The 19,753-nt window shown below is 30.4% G+C and overlaps 2 protein-coding genes across 2 annotated transcripts; one reads left to right on the top strand and one right to left on the bottom strand.

Moving 5' to 3' along the window:
* Positions 1 to 215: 215 nt before the first annotated feature.
* Positions 216 to 6,735, bottom strand: HELRODRAFT_62538 (hypothetical protein; the record flags this gene model as incomplete). The annotated part of the gene is made up of 3 exons (XM_009010919.1): positions 216 to 360; positions 5,053 to 5,293; positions 6,516 to 6,735. The coding sequence occupies 3 exons, from the start codon at positions 6,733 to 6,735 to the stop codon at positions 216 to 218; spliced, it is 606 nt and encodes a 201-aa protein (XP_009009167.1).
* Positions 6,736 to 11,188: 4,453 nt separating this feature from the next.
* Positions 11,189 to 16,804, top strand: HELRODRAFT_158980 (hypothetical protein; the record flags this gene model as incomplete). Its single annotated transcript, XM_009010918.1, has 8 exons — positions 11,189 to 11,245; positions 11,792 to 11,877; positions 12,042 to 12,102; positions 13,588 to 13,651; positions 13,764 to 13,856; positions 15,222 to 15,359; positions 15,429 to 15,778; positions 16,700 to 16,804. The coding sequence occupies 8 exons, from the start codon at positions 11,189 to 11,191 to the stop codon at positions 16,802 to 16,804; spliced, it is 954 nt and encodes a 317-aa protein (XP_009009166.1).
* Between the last annotated feature and the right edge of the window lie 2,949 nt (positions 16,805 to 19,753).

The raw sequence follows: 19,753 nt of genomic DNA, 5'->3' as shown, positions 1-19,753 counted from the left end.
CAGTAAAAACAAACACTCTAAAAAATAAATGTTACGAAATAAAAAGGAAGAGCTTATAAACATTCTTCATATTTTAATTTAACAAAAAGAGCCAACGCTCAATAACAAGATGTTCATTTGATTAAAGTTTTGAACATTTTTTAAATAAGATTAAACGGATTTCAATATAAGAAGTTATTTTATATGTTATTTTATAAATTGTTTTAATCAACAGTTTAAACAATGTTCCAATGCTTCAGTTGGATCTCAAACCCACTATTGAGTTTCACTGTCGGTCTCTGTTGTTTAACTTGTGTATAAGCATCTTCAAATGTTAATTTGTCATCCACCATAATAAGAAAAATAACAACAGCTGGTGCTCTTAAAATATTTAAAATTTCATATTTTATAAATTGTTATCGTTTTTGTTATTTATTAGTACGTTGTTATAACATATCAAATTGTTAAAAATCATTATGCATCACGCCATTCTAGAATGGAAGCAATGGCCGATTTCATAAACAGAAAAACAACAAATTTAGTATATTACACACATTTTCTTTCTGGATAACTAAATACTTTAATTAAATTTTCCTATTTCAATTTTCATGATCAATAAATTCTGACTATAAAAATATTACAAAATAAAAGACTTCAAAAATGTTAAAGTGCTAATAGACCATATATATATATCTATATATATATCAAATATATATATTCTTGTTGTATACTGCTGATGTGTTTGACATGATGGAGAATCATAAGATGGAGTGTTATGCGTATGCAGATGATATTCAATTAGTGTCATGTGCTCCTGTTGAAAAGTTTGATGATTTAGCTGAAGGACTGAAAGATGCGTTGGCTGCAGTAAATATTTGGATGTCATAAAATAGAATAAAATTGAACAAAGATAAAACCAAGTTAGTGCCAATGGGTACATGGCAGCAGACATCAAAAATACATCGAGATGTATTAGAAATGGATGATGCCATTGTTAAATTTGAAAGATCATCCACAATTCTGGGCTTCACACTTGATGCTAATCTGACCATGCAGGATCATATACGGGGTGTCATAAAGTCATGTTGTTTTCATCTACGTCAGTTGCAGCACATTAAGAGATTCGTCAGCAAGCCCGCTTTGATGGTATTAGTTCATTCATTTGTCCACTCACGTTTGGACTACTGCAACAGCCTACTGTATGGTGTTTCAGCGAATGAAATTGCACTGTTGCAATCTGTACAGAATAGGGCAGCTAAAGTAGTAATGGGTGGACAAAAGTATGATCACGTGACTCCATTGATTAAGAATTTGCACTGGTTGGTAATTGAAAAGAGGATTGTTTTTAAAATTTGCTTATTAATGTTCAAGTGTTTGAATGGTTTGGCACAACGATATCTGACGGAGATGTTTACACTCAAAGATATGACTGCTCAGAATTTTGTCTTGAGATCAAACGATCAGAATTACTTGACAGATCGGGTGTCAAAATTGAAGATTGGGTCTCGTAACTTTGCTGTATGTGGTACGGAAATATGGAACAGTCTTCCATGCGTCATTCGACGACCAGGGATGTCACTATTGCAGTTTATGAGAGAATTGAAAACACACCTGTTTTGAAGATTAATTGAAGTTGTAAATAGTATGTTGCATTTTGCTTTTGTTGTTTATGAATGTAGCTTATCGATAACGTAACATTCATTTGTTTTAAGCTGTTTATTTATTGTGCTGTCTTTAAATTGTTTGGTGCATTCACTTTGTCCATTCAAACAAATTCCTGTATTCGTTTCTTTGACATAGACCGCGGTTTTGAATCGTTTTTCGCCAACAATCAAATGAATATGATGCTATCGATGAAGAAAAGGAGACCAAAGAAGATGACCAGCCAATAAAGAAACCTGACACCTAATTCGCATCAAAGTTCAATTTTACAACACCAAAGTTAATTTTTACAACGTCAAAGTTCATCTTGACAAAGTCAATATTTCCCTATATATACAGCAAGGAGCACTGATGATGATTCATTCGGAATCGAAATATGGCCTTATTTGCAGCATGAATTCGAAAAATAAGTTTATTTTGATAAACTAATAACTGATAACTTGATATTTTAATAAACTAAACGTTCACCAAAAAACTTTAGTGAGTAAAATCGAAAAAACGAACTACAAACATATTAACGCCAAAATTTATAATTCGGTAGAATTTATAGAATATTATAAAAATTATGGTATATATATATATATATATATATATATATATATATTAAAATATTTATTTGATCCAAACAAAACAGACAAAATTAGTGATCAGGAGACCCGGAAGAAGAAAAATTCTTGTAGTGGACCGCCCTGGACAAGATTATCATTATCATAAGGATAACGTAAAATAAAATTGATTAATTAAATTGTTTTACATGTGTGTATTGTATATATGTATGTATATATATATGTATATAAATATACTATATATATGTATATGCTGGTAATAGACCATAATTTTTACAATATTCTACAAATTCTACCGAATGTTTGGCGTTAATATATCTGTAGTTCGTTTTTTTGATTTTTCTCACTAAAGTTTTTTGGAGAACGTTTAGTTTATTAAAATTCAAAATAAACTTATAAGAGAATTTATAGAATATTGTAAAAATATATGTATATTTATATATATATATTGCATGAATTCTACCGAATAATCGGCATTAATCAAATTAAATTGATAATTTGAAATTCAATGCCAACAATTCGGTGGAATTCATACAATACTGTATAAAATATGATCTCCTTCCAACGTATGTATATATATATATATATATATATATATACATATATGCATATATATCTTATAATTAATATGCATATATATATCTTATAACTTATCTTACAGCACAGATTAACTCATTTTCTCGTAATGAAGTTGCCATTCTTAGCACATGTACCATTACCAATGCACCAAGCTCCTTGCACATTCAACTACATTGGTTACCAGCACGTCAACGTGTTATTTTTAAACTTGCCGTCTTCACTTAATACATCTCAAATATATCTTCATCAACTTATATCGTGTCGTTCATCAACTCGTCAACTTCGTTCGTCTTCATATACTCTGTCAGCAATTCATCAGTTGTCAACAAATGTCTTACGTACTGCTCTCCTTCCATATGGAATGGTTTGCCCGCCATTATTCGTCAACAATCAACTATCAAACATTTTAGGAAACGATTAAAAAACTTTTTGTTTATCCAGACCTACGGAAACGTCAAAAGTCATTGTTTATCCAAGCGTCCCTGAGGCTATGCATAGGATCAATCAACCAATCTTCGTTTTGCGTCCAGAGACTCGGTTCCCCGAGGTAGGACGTTGTTTTCTTTGTCATCAACTTTTTGCACCAAATTAGACGATCAGTTGTATCCATTTCATTTAAATTTAGAGCTTTCATGTCTTGCTGGATTGTTTGCGACCAGGACTTCTTTGGACGGCCTTTGGGACGTTGTGCCAGGTACTTCAACATCTGCAAGAGAAGTTATGGCACTGTTTCTACTCCGTTTGACATGACCAAACCACCGCAGACGGCGTTGCCGGCATTCGTCCTTTATATCATCTAAACCAGCCCGACGCAGGATTTCGGTAGATTTGATATGGTCCTTCAGACTAATTCGTTGCATCCATCGGAGCATTTTCATGTCGGTTCGTTGAAGTTTTTGTTTCAGTTTGGTTGTCATTTGCCATGTTTCTGCACCATATAACAACACCGGACGTATCACAGATTTATAAAGTCTTGATCGTAGTGGTGGTGGGATGTCACGCCGCATCAATATAGAGGCAAGGAGATGTCATTTATTCCAGGCTGCACGTATGCGTGTTCGAACGGCAGGTTCAGCTGTTCCAGTACAATCCAGAACATCTCCTAGATATTGAAACGATGTGACTTTCTCTACCTTTCTCGTCCAGTAGCAGTGGATTGGATGGGTTCACCAGTGTTCATTGCTCTAGTTTTGCTGATGTTATAAATAACAGTGGACTGAGAATCGAGCCTTGGTGAACTCCAACGCCGATGTCAAATGCATCTGTGTTTCCAACCATTGTGCTGACGAGAGTCTTAGTATTCGTATACATTTCCATCACAAGTCGAACAAGATATTCTGGAATGAGTTGTCGACGTAGACTCCACCTGATTGCTTCACGGGGAACTCAATCAAATGCTTTTTCAAGGTCTACAAAAATGTGTGATAGTTGTTGATGCTTTGCGAGGTACTTCTCTTGCAGTTGCCGAAAGATGTGAATTGCATCAATTGTTGATTTCCCCGCTAGGAAACCAAATTGACAATTTCCGATTGTGATGCACGACGTTAATCTTTTCTCAATGATTTTCTCGACAATTTTCAGGGAGTGTTCTAATAGACGTATACCCCGATATGATGAACAGTTCAATAGATCACCTTTGCCTTTGTATAGCGGGACTGTCATGCTATAGTTCTATTCAGTCGGCATTGAGCAATTTCTCCAGATTTCACGGCAAAGTTGTAGTAACGTTTGGATACCTGCAGTACCAGATGTTTTGATAATGTCATTTGTGAGTCCAGAGGGCCCTGCTGCCTTTCCATCGTTCATATCTTTCAGAGCTTCTGTAAGCTCCTCTCCAGTGATGTCTGGAATAGGACCTTTGATGGGTAGAGCGTCAAAGTTATTATTGATGGGATTTGTTTCGTTTAACAGACGATTGAAGTATTCTCTCCACTGTAGCTTGATCTCATGTTGTTCAAGAACCATCCCATTTTAGTTATGCATAGGACGCGATATAAATTAATAATAATATAGTATTGTATGAATTCTACATGTTGGCTTTTTAATCAATTTAAAGTTTGTCTTTTCAATTTTCCTTACTAGAATTTCCTGGAAATTATTCAATTTGTTGTAAGAAAAATTGAAAAATCAAACTTTAAATTGATTAGTAACAATAACTCGGTAGAATTCATACAATACTGTATAAAATATGGTCTCCAAAATATTAAATGTTTTTTGAAACTTATAGCAATGAAATTCAATGAAACATGTATAATTAAAACAAAACCTTGACAATCCAGCCATACAGTGTACAAACAAAGTACCACAAACACGCTTGACTTCAGAATAAAATACTTGGCATTTCTCTAACTTCTTTAACAAATTTTCTTCTGGAATATCTAACATGGAGACATGACTGTATACAAAATTTTCAGGATAGTATGCCATGCATTCTGTAGAAACGTTTAAAATATGCGTTATTCCAAGATGGATAAGCATTTGTAAATCGCCACAGACATCTGCAGAACCTAGATGAATCAGGAATATCACATTTACATTAGTTTCTGAAAAAAAGCCATAAAACGTTGGATTTAAAAATTTAATATATTTGAGTTGGTAGATAAATTTGTCTTAAAAACATAAATGTTTAACTAAGATATTAAATTGATTAACAAAAAGATCTTTCCTATTAGTTTCTAACAAATTGTTGTACATCCATCAAATGTCTAGCGATTAAAAAATTCAAGTACAAAACCCATTTAATACATTTTCTTAAATTTGTCAGCACAAAGCACAAAATGAATTTTTTTTCTTTTCTTATCAGCATTTATTAAATTATTGCAAAAAAATTGGTTCCATTAATCATTGGTACAATTTATGTGTCATACAAGTCATTAAAACTAGTTCTAAACTTCAAAATATTCATATTCAGAGAGCCCAACTCAAGCATGACTGGATGAAATACATGCAAGCCCTTCAAATTGTTATTAAATATTGGTTCAGCAACTGAATATTTTTGGCTCCAGAAACTAGACAAAAACTAAAAACTAGGGTTTAGTTGAATGGTTACTTCAGGCTGAAATCTTTGAACTGCCAAGCTTGCTGATAATAAAACATCTGAATCAAAATAATTTTATATAACACTGGCTAGGTTAAATAAACCTGCACAAAAATCTATGTTCAAAAGGCTTCCATTTATTATTTATTAAAGAAGGAGAAAATTAAATCTGTAAAACATTTTTTAGACTAGCATGAAAAAATTTGAAAAAAAAAAAGAAATGCCTGAAATGTTCATAAAATTTTCAGTTTATTTTAAATCATTTAATTTAAGCATATTATTTTCTGATTCATGATTGTGTTTTCAAATTATATTTTGTAAACATGATCTCATCAATTTTTATTGATGCAAAATTCCAAGCTAATAGCTTATCAGCTATTAATTATAAGCTATTAATTTAGCTATTAGCCAATAGCTTATTAGCTATTTTATTAATGTTTTTCAGTGGGTTTTAACAGAAAAGTCATAATTTTCATACTAAAAAATACTAAGATTGTATAATAGAATAGAAAAACTCATAAAAAATTTAAAGAAAAATGTTTTTAGCAGCTCTAGGCTTGACCGGTAAAAAATATGTTTCAATCTGATTTAATATTTAATTTCAACTGATTTAATTTATTTTTTTATCCATAATCTTAGTTGATAACTCAAAATTTTTATTCCAAAACAAATTATTAAAATTTAAAAGTTACCTAGAAAAAGATTTGAACGTATTTTGCCAACTTGCAAATCAGGATTCAGATCCAAGACATAAGGATATTCAGTTTTTCCAATAACCTGTGTTTCACCATCAGGACAATCTTTAGCATCTCGAAATTCAACATACTGTAAACCTCCAACAGTTGTAACTTGTGTTGAACATTTTCTCAATGAAGACTTTTTAAATTCTGAAAGTTGCTGAAGAAGAGACATTACCATGCTTCTACCATAACGAATTATGAGTTTTCTAAGTAAGAAATGAAAAAATGTTGATACATGTGAGATTGAGTTAATCTGTTTTTAAGCTTAAAATTTAAAAAAACAAACTTAAAATTTGTTTCAACTAAGACCTAAGTCAAATAATGTAGTTGCAATAAACAAGAAAAATAAAACTAGTAGTTTAGGTCAACAAATTCCAAAGTCTTGACAACTGAATGAAGTATAAAGCTTACACATTATAATTTAATTAAAAATATAACTCTTTTATAAAAGATAACTAAATAACTAATGCTAGAAAAACCCAGAACTGATCTCCAGTCTTGCCAGTAAGTACTAAGTAATTTATTGTTTTAACTAAAAAAGCCAAACAGCTGAAGGACAGTCAAGAAAATAAAATGAATGAACAGAACATCAAAATTTATTTTTCAGAACTTCAGAAGGATCAATCATCAATGATCAATCAAATGCAAATAATTAGCTAGCATCATGCATAGTTAACTGCAGAAACATAACATTTGCCCAGAATTATTGTACTTTATCGAAAAATCTAACCGACTATTTATTTCGATTTATATGAAACATGTTATATACACTGGATGTAAATAAATAATTATGATACTATAATCATAATGATAATCTATAATATACTATAACTATACCATCTATAATATAAGGCAAGCTAATGTATAAAATAATCAATGAATATGATTTCAACCATACATTTCCATCATATATATTATATTTTTATATAACATAACTTACTTAATCTTAAGTTTAACTTATTAATATATTAATTATATGATAAATTAGTCTTAATGAGCTTTCGGTTTGCCTTAAATAATATTTTTCCAATGGTTCAAATGTCACAACATCACATCCCACTATGTTACAACTATTTCTTATATCACATAACAACGTGCGGTCAACGTTTTTGTTGATATAAATATAAAAATTTATTCTAATTATATGATATAAACTATAAAGTAGGCACAAATAGTGATGCGCAAATTTCGTTTTAAATACCCGAATTTCCGTACTCTGATCCGAATATAATTCTAATCATCTTATACTTGTTATCCGATTAAATCTAAACATCACCAACCAAATACTAAAAATGCAAGAAAATTTGAGTACAAAATTTGGTTTTATTATAACACAAATAATAAAGATTGTGTCACAAAAAAATTTCAATTGAAATTTCAATTGCCTGTTTAATGATGTTTTTGTCTGTCTCTACCTCTGCCTCTAGCTTGACTGGAGTTTAGCGTCTAAGTTTTGACTAATAAAAAAATTGAAAAGTCCAGAGGTGAGCCACGAAAATTTAAAAAATTGTAAAAATTTGAGCTACAAATTCAGAGTAATTAAACTTGACCTACAATCTCTTTGGTATTGTAGGACCAGAGGTGACCTTATTTTAATTTGTTGGATAGTTCACAACCTAGTGAACCCAAAGATTTGCCCAGTTTTGAACCGTCGATTAGATATCAACAACAAAAATCATCATCACAGGCTACGCATCAAAGTTAATACACTTTGATGTGTCGGAAATTTTACCCGCATTTCTTAATTTATAATTTGATATTACTCTTAAGTTGAACATTTTTATTTTTTCACGTTCTAAACGTTTATTAATATTTGTTTGTACGAGCCTTTTCTTCGTAATAATTAAGACATTTACACCAACAAAACCGTAAAATAGACGGACGATAGGACTGATACTTAAAAGAATAATTTTGCCTCAATCTGAATCGATAGAAAGAATATTAAAACTTCCAAACCAAATAAACTTGGTCGTCCAAACTTGAATGTACAACAAAACCGTACAATAACTTGTAACTGAATTTTTATTACAAACTATAGGCTCATGAACAACGGAGACAATAAAACAAAATCATCAAATCATCTCTGAGCAGTAAAACGAGTACATAATAAATACGATTATATCTGGAGTTTCTGCTACTCTTGGTAGATGCCTGGCCTTATCAAAAATAGACTACTCTACTTTTCTACATACATATTGATATAAAGCCTCTCGCACATCTATCAAGAAACTATTCAAAACAAAATTGCTAGACTGATTCTCAACAAACCACCTTACTCCAGCTCTTCCATTTTCCTGCCATTCCGACACTGCATTGTCTTCGTGTCTCCAATCGAATCATTTTCAATACTGCAGTCCTAACTTACAAAATAATATTGTCAAAATTTCCAGCATATTTACATGACCTCATATCCAGCCATGAACAAACATGTTAGATCGCTCCGCAGATCGCCGATAGACTTTTTAAACGTTCCTATTGCCAAATCCTATTTCGCTAGTCGCAGCTCTCGCCACGCTGTTCCGGATGTTTGGAATGCATTACCTTTGGAGGTGAGACAAAATTATTCGATGAATTTTTTCAAATAGACTAAAGATTCATCTTTTCAACGAATGCACGTAGTCCTCGGGAGCTTCTGATCACGTCACACCAATTCACCAAAGATGGAAAAAAGAATTGTTTTTAATATATGCGTCATTGTTTACGAGTGTCTGAATGGAATGACGCCAAAAAATCTGGTTGAAAAATTTTCTCTTAACAATGATTTAAAATATCGATCTCTTCGATCTGATGAATCTTCCTTGTTGCCAAATTTTTTTGTCAAGTCGATGATTTTTTCAAGAGATATTTTATTATTATTATCATTGTTAAAAAAACAGAATCTGACAAACGCGGAAACTGTTACAGCAGGCAAGGCAATAGTGTAAAATGATGGCGAAAAATTAATAACGGAGAAAAGAATGTTTAAGCATGAAAAGTATGGCAAATAAAATAGTGATGGTTTAAAAGGCAAATAAATTAAATAATTTATGAATAGACTAGTTAATGACATAGTATATATATATATATATATACAAATATATATATATATATATATATATATATATACAAAACGACACACGCACGTAAGCTTATATATGTTTGTGTCGGTTTTTGTGTACTATCAAACGTGTAAATTTTCATATAATTGGTCTAGTCATTCAACATCCTTAATGTCGAAATGATGCTGATGAGTGTGTATTCCTAGTTTTTTAATCATTATTCGACTAAATTATCTTCCTTGTTGGTTACGTAGGGTATAAGTTTTGCCGATATTATTTGAACATAATTTAATTGTAATTTTCAGAATTAGAACATTGCTACTTTATTGGCATTATGAAGAAACTTTTTTCAAAAAAAATCGTTCAGAAATCTCCAAGTAAATGCATTTATTTTCACATTACACGCCATTTTTGCACGAGGGAATATTACTGTGGGTTTAAAATTATCGCATTTAATAGTGAAAATGTAAATTTGATTTTCACACAGGCTCCGCTCCGCCAATTGTTCTAGAAGAAGAAGAAGTAAGCAATTTATGATTCATTTATTTTATTTTTAATTATTTCTTATTTGTTTATATATTTATTATTTTATTTCTATTTTATAAAGCATAATAAGTTTCTCATTGTTATGTATTTATTTAAAAAAAATCTTATTTTAAATATTGCAATCAGTTTCATTCACAGTTATTGATTGGTTATTAAATGTAAATAAACTTTCAGGATTTGTATGAAACTGTCGACCCAATTGAAAATAAACAAAGTACATTCTTCATTATTATTCAAAATATACTTTATATATATTTTATATATTTCATACAGCACCATTTGAAAGTGTTAAATTTAAACATGCTCTTCATATTATATAGCAACTGTTTTTTTCAATTATATTTTTATAATATGTAAGAAGACAGAAGCCACAGAGGCATGTCAAACAAAGCATAAATTGTCATTTAAGGTACGAGCAGTTACGATGACGGGGAGGATTGGTCGGAAGACGAGTTTGAACCAGTCGAGGTTAGCCAAATAATGTTGTTCAAATGCTAAATTTTGACTAATTATTAATTTTAATATTATCTATTACAAATGATTATTTCAAAATACGTATCATATAATTTATTTTCCACGTTACTTTTAATATTATTATACATGAATGTGGTCTGCACATGTATGTAGGATTTGAAGGCCTTTTGGTTAAGGGCGCCTGTTTCTTCTACGCAGTGCGTGCAGTGATGGCGTTGAATGTGACAAAGGAATCCCTCCGCGTTTTATGTGTGGTGGTCGTTTAGCACGTTCACAAAATCTGTTTGTGTGTTGCTGATTCTTCTGAACTTTGGAAGTGATTGGACGGCGCGATGGCGTAACGGTAAAGTTCTTGACACTGCTTGTATCGAATCCGGTGATTGCAACAATCACCGGATTCGAAAGCAAAGAAAGCAAGTGTGTGATGTGTTGTTTCACGTGTATTTACGTGCACAGTGTTTGTTGTTGATACTTCTGAAAAGTATTCAAGAGAGAATTGTAATAAATAAAAAAAGACCTTTAACATTTTTTGCACTCGTTCATACATACACTAAGCCCTTCTACAACATGTCCCTTATCCCTAAGCACATGATTACCTGGGTTATGTGGAATTCTATGGCTTCTGTTCGTGTCCACATCTGGACTGCAGCATAAGGCATATCAAGGTAACGGATCAGTGAGAGGTTGAGAGATCGCTGGATTATGGCGTCGTCTGCTTGAGTTGGCCTATTTAGGAGGCATGGGTGGCCGGTAGCACTGCGTGGCTGTGGTGTGGAGACCGATTCTGGATGTGCATCGTCGATATTCAATTTAGGTTTTAGTATTTTCTAATTGTCAATCTTGCTGCTACTTTTACCTCTTAAATAAGTTAATGGTATCTTATTATTCCTATCTCGCAACTACTTTTACCTTTTCGGTTTTAAAGTTTTTCTATTCGTTAAAAAATATTTCGTGGCTGTTGTCGTGACTGCTTGTGTGTTTTAATGCGGTTTGTTTCTTTTTTTATCTGTTGCCTATGATGGGTTATATTTGACACCATTGGTTTTAAATGGAGTGGGTTTTGTTTCGGGATGTTAAGATAGCATTATTTAAATTGCTTTTTCAAAAATAAAAGCAATCGAATCAATCAAGTATATACCAATTTAAATTTTCCCTTAAAAATTTTTGCAGGAAATTTATTTAAACAAAGATGAACTGAATATTGGTGAGCATTTGTTTTTCACTTATTGTGTGTATCAATTTTTACAACATTTACGGTTAACAGTGGTTTCATCTTTGATCCAGCATTGAAAGGAAGCGACGTTATACCCCCAATACCTCCACGAAATTTAACTGCCCAGTTAAATTTGAAATCATCTCAATTTACAAACAATTCCTCGCCAGTAACTAATTGCAAAAAAATTTTTTTGGCCAACGCAAGTTGTTCAGTTTCAAGTGAAGATTCATACTCCTATGAGCCTGTGGATGAACTTGACTTAAAGGTTTCAGTTTAATAAATTACAGGCCATACACAAAATCAATTTAGAGTTTTTAAATTATTATTATCTTATTATTATTATTTTTTACACTTACTTTAAAGTAAAACTGTGATGAAAAGCGCTATATAAACATTGGCGCTTGTCATAACTGTGTTACTCAGAAGCGCTCTAGCATGCATTACAGGTGTTAAAAAGCTTCACGTCATTCGAGCTGACACACACACACAAACGTACACATGGCATATAATAAATAAGCGTGTACCACATTGCATGCACGGAATAGGCGGAGATTTCTTTGCATTGAGACCCAGTTCATACTGTAGCAGTAACTGGCATCTTAGCCATTACCATCGCAGCGATTCAGAACTGATCCTATCCTCGGTCGCATACGTGTTGATTGAAACTGGTCTTCCTGTTTTACTAATTTCATGTTTTAAATTTTCAAGTGACTTACAGTCATTTTTTAAAGAAAATTGTCTGCTCTTTCTGTACTACATTATGTATGTATTATATATTGACAACGAAATACAAATAGCTTAGGGCTTATAGAAAAATAACATCGTGCACGGGCTATATCGGTACCCAATTGTATTTTTCTTAGTTTTTAACATTTTTCTAATCCTATAAAACAATTAATTTTAATAAAGTTTTTTAAACCAACTGTCATTATTTTAAGGCTGAAATATAACCGAAAATTATTATCATTTGGAATTTGAAAGAAAATCAATTTTTTAAAATAGGTGCTCATCTGTAGGCTATATATTCCAAATTAAATTTCAGTTAAATAAAGTCTTGATCAGTTTGTCGGTCAATACATCACATTTGAGCAAAATTCAAAATTACACACAATTTTACAAAAAATAAAATATATATATCATAAAGTTCAGTCAACGATGATGATGAAGATGATGATGACAAAAATTTTCCTCTGCACAAGTGATCTTATCAAGTTAACATGACAACATTACAAAACAAAAAAGTAAAACAAATATCTACAATTAAATCACCAAAAACATTTAAATCAATATGTTGAATAAATTTGAAAGCGATGAGTCAAAGCAACTGACTCTAAAGAAAAATTCAATCTATGTTTGATTTTAGCCGCATTTGATTTTTTACTATTTTTTTATCACAGGAAAAAACAACTCTTAAATTTTCTTGCTTATATTATTGTTTTATAATAAGGTAGATTAACTGACATTATAAATTTATGCATAAATCAAGTTGGAATTCATGTCATATCATTAATAAGTCAATTTAATTTCAACATAAAGTTCAAATGTTTTTTTTATTACTAACGGCAAGCTACAACAAACTATGGAAAGGTTATTCTTTTTGCGACGAGATTCATAAAACAGAACATCTTAAGTGATCTGGTTTATTATTAATCATATTAATAATCATGATTAATCATATTAATAATCATTATTAATCATATTATTCACTTTAACAATTATGATTAATAGTATCAATAATCTCGCCCTCCAGCCATTTGGAAAGAGGTCATTACTATTACCTCAACGATCAACCAATGTGGAAAAATCACTGTCAGGTGAGCAACATTAACGTTTTTATCTCATTTTATTTCTTCGTACGGTTATATATATATATATATATATATATATATATATATATATATATATATATATATATATATATGATAGATGTATGCGAAGAAATCTACGAAATAGGCGAACCAATAGCAACTGAAGCTCTCATCGACCGAAAACCGAAACCAAAAGAATCCAGTCAACTACGTACGTGTTAAAAACTGTTTTCGCATATTTTTGACAATCTAAAGTCAATTAACCTGACCATTTTACAATTTCATTTTTGTTTTTCAATTGATTGATTTTGAGATTATTTTATTTAATTCTCAGATGTTTCACCATTTCCTTCATATGCCAAATCTGAATAGTTATTTTTTTCATTTACCAAATGATTTATTGCAACTCAAATGATCTTATGTATGATGATTGAAAACTTTCACTTAAGAAGCCTTATGCCAATGTTTTTAGGGTCTTTCCTGTTATCATGGAATTTGATACTAAATTTTTTCTATAATGTTCTTCCCATTCCAAATATTGATGCTAGGCATATATATATATATATATATATATATATATATATATATATATATATATATATATATATATATATATATATAGAATATCCATATTATATATACATAATATATATGATATATTCTATATATATGATGCTAGGTATTAGAGCGGCGGTGACGTCATAAATATATTATAATTTAATTTCTGCTAGACTACTTAATGGAACTTCATGAAATGGCATGCGAATAATGATTTTGAGTGATCGGCAAAACTGAAATGCTATGAATGAATGACTTAGCTAGCATTAAAATAAAATTATTAAATAAATAAGTATAAAGGTAACAGATTATTTATAAACCAAATAAGTAAATAAAATAACAAATAAAAACAATAAAAAATACCTGTTGAGGTTTTAGATGATTCGTACACGCTTGTATTTTCGGAGCAAGAAAGGAATGGTGACCTTGGTGTAAGATCTACATTTTGTTTTATATCTTCCTGGCCGGAGAATTGTTCATTGAAGCAAACGGCTGGGCCCAGAAGATACGAAATAAGATAAAAACGTAGTGAGGTCCCCATGTCTTGGTTCAGAGTGCTTAAACGTGTCACATCACAAAAAATAAACCATGACGATTTCAAATGTGTTAACGTCAACAAAATTATCTAAACCTATATTTGCAATATTTTAGAAAAGGTATCCGAAAAAACAATTGGATTCTCTCCTACAAATAGTATAATATCCAACAAAGGCAAAAATTTTTCGACTGAAAAAGAATTGTTTAACATCAATGGAAAAAATGAAAATTTCGCAAATAAAAAGAAAGAACATGTTCAGCAGGGATTATTAAAAAATTTCAATAATAAAAGTTGATTTTGAATTTTTTTAACTTTCATAAGTTTGCAAATTAATTCATATTTTGCACAAATTTAATATTTCACCATGATTTAAAAAAGCTTTAAATTTTATAACAAAAATTCTATTTTTTAAATAAATTGCTCCGTTAGATAATGAAATGCATGGTGAAAACAAAAAAATATTCTCTCAAAAAACTCTAGGAGGAGGTAGCCTTTCAGAAGAAAATAACACCCCAAAATCTACAAATTCTCTTCTCTTCAAACAACTGAAAAAAACATCCTACACCCATTTTGAAGCCAAATCTTTCAGCGGAAAAACTGAGAACGAAAATAATAAAAGTTTGATTTCTGTTATAATAATAATATAAATATTACTATTATAAAAATATAACATTCTATTTGATTTAGAAACGCCTGAAATACTATCGACAGCCAACTCCTTGGTGTTAGAAATGAAAAAATCATTCCCTTACTCGAAAGAATTAAGTATGAACAAAACCGATGATTTATCTAATAATAAAAATAGTTGTTCAAAAGATGTTGATAAAACAGAAAAAACGCCGACAAATTCTTATTTAAATAAAAAAGAATCTTTGCGTAAAACGAACTATATAGATACAAAAAAATTATACCCTGCAAACGATAAACTGTCTGTTACAAAACCTCTAATATCTGGTGGAACATACTCTGAAAAATTGACAATACATTCTGAAGAAAAAGAAAAATCGGTAAAATTTAACTCCTTAGAAAAATCGAAGGTAAGAAAATAAATTAAATGTTACTTTTTTACGGTGCTTAGAACTAATTCTAATAAATTGAAGTAAAAACCCTCTTAGAAAGGTCTTTTAATTAAATATACTAAAAATGAAAAAATAATTTTTTTTCTACTAAATATATCCAGAAAATCATAAATGCTGTACAGTGTATCATTGTATCAATACGTTGTTTGTTACCAAAAATACTATTTTCAATATTAAACATTTGAAAATTATTTTCAACGTTTAAAAGGGCGTTTAACAATTTAAATTTGTGATTTACTTTAAAATTAAATCAACTTTATACAATACAAATTTTAACATGTTAAAAATGTGCGTTTTTACCAACAACCACCATTATATGAATTTTCATAATTACCAAATCGCGGATACCACGGACAAGCAGAGTGAGTCAAATAAAAGGGCATCTTACGTAATCTTTTCCTTATTAACATTGTTTTCCGAAACTATCTTACCTGATATCATCCACGATATCATTACAGATTCTCTTGCTAATAGGTGCCATTCAAGTTTTTCTATTTAAGATTATCATCAAACTTCGAAAATAATTTTAGTGTATTTCATGTATCTGTACTTGGACCTTTAACTGCCATCATTAGTGTTTTTAAAGATATCTAATTAATTGACACCACCAACAACCATTCAGCATGTTCTAATAAAATTTTAAAATATGCATGCAACACTTATCTTACCACCCCATCACCTAACAAACACCATCCAATCGGAACTCGATTTATTAACTATGTGTATGGTCAAAACAATGCAATCTGCCAGTTAACATCAATGAATCATAACAGTCTTAAGAAAATCTACCAAACAAAACCCAATGTGTATTATTTACTTATTTACTCATGACAACTACAACCACAAAACATTACTTTTATTATTTTATTTTACTAACAGCCTGATCAAAGTTCTGTCACAACGGACGAAGAAATGGGGTGGTATTTTTCAGATATATCTAGAAATTGTGCCGAAAAAAAGCTTAAAGAATTAAAAAAGGTTTAATTTTTAAAATCTAATTCTTGATAAAAACATTAAATTTTTACTTTAAAGCAATTAAATGAAAATAATATAACGATAAATAAAGAAAAATCTTAAATAAAAAAAGGCAAGGTTTTTTATTATAAATTTCACATAAAAATTTTTTAAATACATTTTAATTGTCAATTTATACTAGTGTACTTATAAAAAAGTTGATAGGCTTGCAATATTTTTTACATCTAAACAAACTAGTGACAAACGAGTGTTTTTCTAAACAAAGAATCAATTTTGATCAGGTTTTAATCATGGAATTTTCTTTTAAAAACATTTGAAATCATCAATTATGAATAAATGAAATGCATTTTTTGGATAGCGGTTTGATGGTAAGACTTTCATATTTCGTTTCAATAGTTTTAATCTATCTTTCTCGTGCTTTATCCTTTCGGGACATTGGCGACCATCGAACTCCACAAACCCTGATCTTTAATCTTTTGTAGTAGTTGAAATGTGATGATATTCAACAAGTGACACAAAGACTTCACGAATGTGATTCGTTGTTGACCGCGATCTCTTTTCTCTGCAATCTTACCAGTAGTTGTTAGATTTTTCATTCTTTACTTCCGCATGTGACCAAAAAACTTCAACTGCAACCGTCAGATAATCTGTAGTAATTTCCTCTTTTCATGACCGAACTGTTTTAATATATCCTCATTTGAAGTATGAGAGGTCCAGCTAATTTTCATAATTCTTCTAAAAAACCATCTCAGCTGCGTTAATCTTGATTTATATTTCTTTAAAAATTTTCCAGGACTCAGAACCGTAAGTTAGCACAGGAAAAATTTAACACCCTAACAGTTTTAATTTTCTTGATAATCTGATTTTACTGTTGTTGTTTTAATATACATTTCATATTCACTTAACCGAAAACTTAGTAAAAAATTTTAAAAACATGACATTTATCATATCGTCACGTTCTACAACAATTAACATTTTAAATATTTTTGCTTCCTGCTTCGAATTATAAATGTTTCTTTATCTTGTTTGATGACAAATTGAGATACAAAAACGTCAAAAATTAAATGTTGAAGATAATAAGACGTTTTGATTTTATGCACTGCAAATTAAATTCCCACAAATATAAAATGAAAGTTTGATATCCGAATTTTTGTAAAAAAAATAGTGATTATCGATTACTTTTAAATTCAGAACTTTAAAAGCATAAAAGCAAAACTTATAATCTAGTGATTCTATGGTTCAAATATAAAATATTTCATAATTAACCGAATTGTTTCATCTTGTATTGAATAATTAAATGTTCAGTGGCGGATTTATAGGACCGGGGATCACTGTTATTAACAGTCGAAGACAAATAAAAATTACAAATTTTATAATTATTTTACGTATATATGGGCATGGTTTCTAACTAAACAGATTTATCTCTTCTTTAATTGGTTACCTGTGTTTGATTCAGCTTGTCATCGGTAGTATGTTCTATAAGTTTGAATCAACTGAGGAAGTAAAGCTAAAAAACGATTGTCATCATTTCAGAAATTTTGTTATTCCTGAAAAAAATGTTTTTTGAAGTTTAATAGAGTAATTTTTTCAGTAGTCAAAGCAAGTAACTGTAAAGTCTCACTTCCAACTTGTTATTTGAGATATCCGACATAATCTACAATATTTTATTTTAATGTTTACCGGTTTTAACATTAGTATAAAACGCTTGTATCTAGATATCAAGTAGTATAATTTCTATTAATCGAAAAATTATGACAAAAAGTATAACAGGAATAGCAAAAATAATTAGGATCACTAATTCAGTTTTATTTTGCTTTTATATTTTTAAAGGATGGTGCATATCTGATACGGAAAAGTCAAAACGGTGGACCTACAAACCCTTACACTTTAACTGTTTGTCAAAGTTGTCGAATTTTCAATTTGCACATACGTCAGAAGCCAGATGGCAGGCTAGCACTAGGAAGTGAAAAAGTCAAAGAAATGGTATAATTTTATCATGCCAATTGCTGTACATATTGTATGCACATTATGATATTATGATATAGAATATATATATATATATATATATATATATATATATATATATATATATATACAATATTCTATAAATTCTACCGAATGTTTGGCGTTAATATGTTTGTAGTTCGTTTATTATTAACGCCAAACATTCGGTAGAATTTATAGAATATTGTAAAAATTATGGTCTATTACCAACCTATACATTATTATTATTATTATTACGGAAATTTATATACAGCGCTTTTTTATTGTTGAATCTCAAAAGCGCTACTAAATCATAGACAAATAAGACGGACATTCATTGTGCAAATAAATAAGTTTTAAGTTGACTTCGAAATTGTAAATATGATAGGTTAGGGTCACGTAAGTATGGAGGTAAACCATTCCAAACAATCGGGCCAAGAACCGCAAAGTTGCGGGAACCCGTCACCAGCTTTGTGGTCGGGATAAAAAATAAATTGCGCTCGGTTGATCGGAAGGAATATTTTGAAAAATGAGATTTGTATGATTCCAATCTATCGATGAGATAGGGAGGTGCTGTATTATTGACACATTTAAACATCAAAACTGCTAACTTGAAGGAAACACGTTTTTCAACCCTCAACCTGTGCAACCTATTCAAAATAGGCGTAACATGACGAACCACGAACCACCCAAAACTAGCTTGGCCGCACGATTCTGTATTGACTGAAGCTTTGAAAAAGACCTTTTGGTGACACCATAAAAAAGGCCATTGCAGTAGTCTAGTCTGGAAAAGACGAAAGAGGAAACCAAGCTTTGAAGAACAGACGTGTTTAGTGATTTTTTGACATTGCGTAATAAACGGAGTTGGTTGGAGCAGACCCTCACTAAATTATTAATATGTAAATCCATCTTTAAGTTTGAGTCAATAATAACTCCAAGACTACGGACAGATGTGGAAAATTCAATGATGTCATT

This window comes from Helobdella robusta (genome assembly GCF_000326865.2).
Source record: "Helobdella robusta unplaced genomic scaffold HELROscaffold_1, whole genome shotgun sequence".
Lineage (NCBI taxonomy): Eukaryota > Metazoa > Annelida > Clitellata > Rhynchobdellida > Glossiphoniidae > Helobdella > Helobdella robusta.
The sequence above is the reverse complement of the archived record's forward strand: the minus strand, read 5'-3'. Positions and strand labels throughout refer to the sequence as shown.